Raw genomic sequence first — 7,177 nt, 5'->3', positions numbered from 1 at the left:
AAATGAACCCAACTCATATCCATGAGGATGCAGTTTTGATACCTAGCCTCACTTAGTGGGTTAAGGATCTAGCCTTGCTGTGAGCTGTGGTGTAGGTCACAGACACAGCTTGGATCTGGTGTTGCTGTGGCTGTGGTGTAGGCCAGCAGCTGCAGCTCTAATTTGACCCCTAGCCTGGGAATTTCCATATGTTGCAGGAGCAGCCTTAAATAAATAAATAAATAAATGCTCAACCCACTTTGTGGGGAAGCCCAGAACTGCCATGGAGTTAATGCCTTAGAGCTGCACCAATATAGAAACACACAGCTTCCTTGCTTCTCAAGTAGGATAGCTGCAAGTTATAGAATCTATACAGTTTCTTAAAGGGTCACAGTGTCCTTCATTTTTTCATAGTAGTAGGATACCAGTTAACATACCCTTTAGTGCCATCCTTCCCTTCTTTGTCTCATGTCCTCATTTCTGAACCAATGTCTTCTAGGAAAACTTTCCAAATAAAAACTTGCATTCAGAGTTTGTCTATTTAAAATAACAATAAAGCCATTGGGACTACACATTTATTTGTTTGTTTGTTTATTTATTTATATCTTTTTAGAGCCGTACCCATGGCATATGGAAGGTCCCACGCTAGGGGTCAAATCAGAGCTACAGCTGCCAGCCTACACCACACCACAGCAACGCCAGACCCAAGCTGCATCTGAAACCTACACCACAGCCTATAGCAATGCTGGATCCTAAACCGACTGAGCGAGGCCAGGGATTGAACCTGTGTCCCCATGGATACTAGTCAGATTTGTTTCCCCTGAGCCACTAAGGGCACTCTGGGACCACATATTTAATAATACAATAATTCAATGTGATGATTCTTGACATTCATCACAACAAATTTAAAGTTTACTTTTAGTCCGTATGAATAACATAAACAGTGCTAGTATATATCTCTTTATTTGAAAAATAACCCAAAGTTTAAAATTAAAATGTTCTCTGTCAGACCATGCTGTTCTCTGTAAGAATATTAGTTCTTAATATGATGCGTTTACATTCCCCATGATGGTAGTGCTAACAGTCTTAAACTCCATAGGTAAAGTAGTAGCAGGTTACGATGGCAGATAATGCACTTATTCTGGATTTGATGAATTTGAGGTGCCTACTGGAGATGGACCTACTTGATACACAATTTTGAAGCTTCAGAAAAAGATGTGATTAACAAAATCTAGAGTAAGATATCTTTTTACACAATCTTTTTATTGCTACCTTAATGTCTTTGTTCCTCAATGTGTAGATGGCAGGATTCAAGACAGGAGTAATAGCAAAGTCAACAATGAACAGATTTTTATCAAGTGATGGTGGAGCAGAAGGCCAGACATAGAGAAACATGCATGGAGTGAAAAACAAAAAGACCACAGTGATGTGAGATGACAAAGTGACAAATGCCTTGGATAGGTCTCTTGAAGAACGTTTCCAGACAGTGATCAAAATGAAGGAATAGGAAAGGATTAGCAGGAAGAAGGTGCCCATACTCATGAAGCCACTGTTGGCAGTAACGATAAACTCAAGTTCGGCTCCATCTGTGCATGCAAGTTTTATAATCTTAGGAAAGTCGCAATAAAAGCTGTCCACTTTATTAGGCCCACAAAATGGCAACTTTATAACAAATAAGAACTGAGACATAGCATGGACCACCCCAGTTACCCAGCCAGTGATTACAAATGAAACACATGTTTTAGGATTCATGATTTTCAAGTAGTGAAGAGGCTTGCAGATTGCTGTGCACCTGTCAAATGCCATGGCTATGAGTAATACCATCTCCGCTCCTCCTATCGTATGAATGAAACATATCTGTGTCATACAACTTTGGAAGGATATTACTTTGTCTTCATTTAAAAGGTCTGTGATGATCTTGGGGATGGTGGTAGAGGAAAGACCCACGTCAATGAGGGACAGATTCACAAGTAGGAAGTACATAGGAGAATGTAAGTGAGAGTCAAAAATTACCAAAAACAAAATTAAAAGGTTTCCCAAGATGACCCCTAAATAGAGCAAAGAACATATCAATGTGAGAAAAACTTTTTTCTCCCAAGAACAAGAAAGGGCCAGTAATACAAACTCAGTGACCACAGAATCATTTAGTCCACCCATTGACTGGGACTGAAGAGCTGATTTTCAAGTGACCTGAGGATAAAAATTAAAAAGAATAAGCATCACTGGCAAAAACATGTATTTTCTATTTTCTTTGCTAATTAAGTTAGATATAATCAATGAGAAGAAAGAAATGACGATTTTGTAACAAATAGGCTTGGCAACAAATTTATTGTACTGTTGGGGATGTATGGGAAAAATGTGACTGTAAAGATGTGCAGATAGAGCCAAAAAGAGTTACTTTAATTTTCCTCCCACAGTTAAATCTCTTTTTAAATTTCTTTTTCTCAAAAATTTTGGATCATTTTTCTGACACTTGCCCCAAGTGTCCTCACACCAAATGATTATCATCTCTTCGGTCACACTGCTATTAATAGTGCTTTTACACCAATTCTACATGATCTTATCTGGACCTTTCTTACCCCATTAATATTCCTTTACTTCACTGAGCTTATAGAGATCACCAGAACAAAAGTACTTGAACATATTCCCAAACTCCTTACCTTAGGCTTTTAAAATTTAAGTGGAACTCAGATGACAAAATTTATTTTTTTTTTATTTTTTATTTTTTAAATGAGAGTTGCAACGTTTATTTCAGGTTCTCTCTCTTTTTTTTTTTTTTTTGTATTCTTTTTTTCTTTTTTGCCACACAGGCAGTATGTGGAAATTCCTGGGCCAGGGATTGAACCTACGCCGCACAGCAGCAACCAGAGCCACAGCGGTGAGAACACAGGAGCCTCAACCCGCTAGGCCATCAGAGAACTCCCAAGATTTAATAATTATAACACTTGGTTCATGGCATGTTTCATCTTTGGTCCATGATCACTTTTAGTAAATGTATTAATTAGAAACTAAAATAAAGTAAAATTTTATGGAGTTCCCGTTGTGGCGCAGTGGTTAACAAATCCGACTAGGAACCATGATGTTGCAGGTTCGGTCCCTGCCCTGGCTCAGTGGGTTAATGATCCGGCGTTGCTGTGACTGTGGTGTAGGTTGCAGACGCGGCTCGGATCCTGCGTTGCTGTGGCTCTGGTGTAGGCCAGTGGCTATAGCTCTGATTGGACCCCTAGCCTGGGAACCTCCATATGCCGCAAGAGCGGCCCAAGAAAATGGCAAAAAGACAAAAAAAAAAAAAAAAAAGTAAAATTTTTGGTACCTGATTGTAAATATTAGTAAATATAATGACAATTAATAATTAAGAATCAATTATAATGATCACAGATAATTTGAGTGTCTTCTACACTCAGAGAATTGTGTTAAGTACATTTCTTTCAAATCTCCTAGTGATTCCATAAGAGAGGTTCAGTTTTATTATACCCATTTCACCAATGAAGAAACTGAGTCTCGGATAAAGTGGCAAAGCCAGGACTTGGATTAAGAACTGTAGGATTTCAGAGTGCATGCTCCAAACATTATTCAAGTCCAGCACCACCAAATATACTTTAAATCGTCCCAAGGGTCTAGAAGCATCAATTAACCTGTTTCCTTTACCCCAACTTCTCACTTCCCTCAATCAATTACACATAGAAACTCTCCTTCAAAATCAAATCTGTCAAGGACAGAATGGTGGTAATTCCTTCTGATTTTCCCTTTATCTATCAAACCCTTCACAAGTAAGTTTATTTTAACTTATATTTCCAATTTATTGAAGCAAACCAAGGCTAGCTTCCACACCAGAAAATCTTCAGCATACAGTAGCCTGTAAAAATATCATATATAGTAATCACTTTTCAGTCTTTATTCTGCTTACTCCTTCTTCAAATTTGATACTATTAATCATCCATTTAAAAAAAATTTCTTCTGTAATTGGTTGCTATTTATGTTTCCTATCCCCAAGTCTTTTCATCACTGTTTCTGGATAAGAATACCTACGTATTTAGATATTTGGTAGAGATTTCTCAGATTCAAAGGAAGGTAAGTCCTTATCCTTGCCACCAGATGAAACATGATAATCCAGTGTCATTGGCCATGGATTGGTTTAAGAAGGGCATGTAACCTAGATTTGATGAGATAGAGAACAATGTATTCCGTGAAAAGTTTCCTTTCCTAAATTAAAATAAAAATCTCAAAGTGGAGAAGGCTCTTTTCCATGCTTTCAATGTTAATGTGATAGATGCCCACATGTTAAAAATGATAGTATGAACAGCAAAAAATGATAGTATGTACAGTCTAAAAAATCTTTAACTGATGTTAGCAATGCTGTACCTTCTGACATCTTATAATGTGAAAAAACATAAAACCTTGTTTGTTTATGGGACTCTAAATAAGGGATTGTTACTTAAAGCTGAATGCATTCCTAATAAATGTATAACAAAGCTCTCACCTTTTCTCCTATATTTCTCTCTTCTTTTATTGTCTTTTACTAATATACAGATCCCCCACCACCCACATTCTTTGATAGTTGATGGGACTGCAGAGTCTATACTAAGTTTTTTTTTTATCATAAATATGCTTTATTATTTTAAACAACCTCCATTTATTGAGGATTTCTATATCTGTAGTTCTAGCCTTAGACCTCAGAATAGTAGATCCAAGACTATACTGTAGTATAAAAATAGATATCCCTTAAGAATCTCAAAGTTAAAATGCCCAAGGCTGAACTCACAAATGATTTTACCACCTTTAAAATATCTAAGAAATATATGACCATTCATTTAGATGCCCAATCCAGGAATCTACATAGCACCCTTGTTGCCTCCTTTGCCTCTTATCCTGGGTGGAAAATTACACCTCCTGAATATTTCTCAGATTTTTTTTCCTTTTCTTCATTTCCACTGTCAGTTCTTCATTCTGGTTTATTTATATTCTCACCTTAACGACTGAAAAGCCTTCCAAATGATCTCTCTGCCTCCAGTATTACCTAAGGTTATTTTTCTATATACTATGCCTTCAGATCTATATCTAAAAATCAAATATAATCATGTTATTCTATTATTTGAACTTTTGGGTTTACCATTAAGAATACTGAAAATGCAGTAGTATATCACATAAGGCCCTTTATGAACTGAACATATTATATATTTTTTCAAATTTCTCTGCCTTTACATATGTTTTAATTTTGTGCTATTTCATCACAAAGTGGAAGCATCTTTGGCTCTAAGACCTGATAGACTTCAGTTGCCATTCCATCTCTGCCACTAATGGGCTATAGAAACCAGAACAAACAATCCAATAATGCTGATGAAATTTATTTGTCCGTAAAATGGGAAAAGCATAACTTATTTCTCCTGATGTTTTGAGGACCTGAGAGAATAAAACTATCTGGCACAAATGTTATTTCCCTTTTTTCCTTCCTCCTTCAAGACATAGGCTGGAGTGCCTGTTGTGGCCCAGAGGGTTAAGAACCCAATATAATGTCCATCAGGATGTGGGTTCAATTCCTGGCTTGCTGAGTGGGTTCAGGATCCGGCTTTTACAAGCTGCTATGTAAGTCTCAGATGCAGCTTGGATCTGGCATTGCTGTGGCTGTGCTGTGGGCTGGCAGCTGCAGTTCTGATTCGACCCTGAGGCCTGGAACTTCCCTCTGCCACAGGTGTGGCCATAAAAAAGAAAAAAAAGAGAGATAGGTTAAATGTCACTACTCTGAAGTATTTATTGAAGACCCTAGGAAGATTAATAGCTTCTATATCTAAATTATTGTTATAGCCTGTGCATTCTTTATAATAATTATAGTATAGTTTTTGCATATTAGTTTTTTATTTTCAACTATGATTTCTGAGGAAAGGAACTTCTGGCTGACTTTGTATATTCCAATACTTAGCACAAATTCTGGCACAATGTAGGCAAGACTAAAGGATAGTCTTTGCTAACATTAATATGATAAGGAATGTTAAACAAATTCAGAAGCCTAAAGCCCCTCTGGGGCATTTGGAGTAAATCTCCACCAAATGACGTTGGAATTGAACTCATTCACTCACTCACTTGCACACTGAGGGGCAAAAATCTAGAAGTCAGCCACTTCCCCACCATGTGCCTTTCAAAGTGACCTCAATACCCTGCATTTCCAACTAGATCCTAAATCTAAGATAATAAAAGTAGAAAAGTACAAATTTCCCCCCTTTTACTTTTTCCTCAAACAAAATGTGTAATAGGTGCTGCAGAGTATCTGCCAATTTCCCCTGAGCTACAGTGGAGTATTAGCATAAAGCATGCTATAGAAATATTGCTGAACAGACAAACATTCCCACTTGGGAAAATTCAGTCTAAAATCAAAGTCCCTATAAAAAGCAATTTGCTACATGAATAAAGAAGAGAGCTTTTAAATATCCTTGAATTCATATTCTTAAGATATTTGATGTGCATAAACTAAATTAGAAATTCAGATAAACCAACCTGAAAAAATGATGACATTTGCCATTAAGTTAAAAAGATTATGAAATACAAAACACTACCAATGAAGTAAATATGTATATGGAAATATTTAGATTTTACACTGCAATGCCTCTAGTTTGTGGAATTTTTATAATTTTATATTTTTCCTAAATATTAATTCTTAATTCCTACATTTTACAAGTAATATTTATGAATTTTCTCATTTCAAAGGAAAGTGTGAAAATAGTGGAGGAAATAGGAAAAATGATATGAGCAATTTCAAAAATAGTATAATTTCAAAATAAGAGCACAGATTCAGGAGCCAGACTACCTGAGTTTGAATCTCCATCTCCTTGATTTATGAGCTATGTGTCCTTGGATGATTTGCTTCATCCCTGTCCCTCAGTTTCCTCACCTGTAAAATAAGGATGACAGTCATATACACCTTATAGTGTTGTTGTGAGGATTAAATGAATTAAGGCATAGAAAGCATCAGAGCATGCTCTGGCACATATTAAATACCTAAAAAGTTTGTTTTTCAAGTAATTATAATGGTTTTTAAGGTTTGGTCATTCAGTTTTTTCCAAACATAGGGATAGCTTTCTCTACCAGATTGTGCTCAGTTGGAATGTAATAGCCAAGACATAATTTTTTATTTCCACCAATCTAAGTGAGAAAAAAGGAAGGAAAATTGAAGTTCCTTCAAACATCAATTTAATAAAGATCTCTT

At 36.3% G+C, this 7,177-nt stretch overlaps 1 protein-coding gene across 1 annotated transcript; it reads right to left on the bottom strand.

The window, feature by feature from the left end:
• On the bottom strand, positions 1,201 to 2,136 carry LOC110261751 (olfactory receptor 4F15-like). The gene has a single exon (XM_021100063.1). The coding sequence runs from the start codon at positions 2,134 to 2,136 to the stop codon at positions 1,201 to 1,203; it is 936 nt and encodes a 311-aa protein (XP_020955722.1).

This window comes from Sus scrofa, chromosome 7 (assembly GCF_000003025.6).
Source record: "Sus scrofa isolate TJ Tabasco breed Duroc chromosome 7, Sscrofa11.1, whole genome shotgun sequence".
Taxonomy (NCBI): domain Eukaryota; kingdom Metazoa; phylum Chordata; class Mammalia; order Artiodactyla; family Suidae; genus Sus; species Sus scrofa.
The sequence above is the reverse complement of the archived record's forward strand: the minus strand, read 5'-3'. Positions and strand labels throughout refer to the sequence as shown.

Excerpts from the sequence above, each read along its gene's own strand:
- LOC110261751 (XM_021100063.1), bottom strand. The coding sequence starts at position 2,136 with ATGGGTGGACTAAATGATTCTGTGGTCACTGAGTTTGTATTACTGGCC.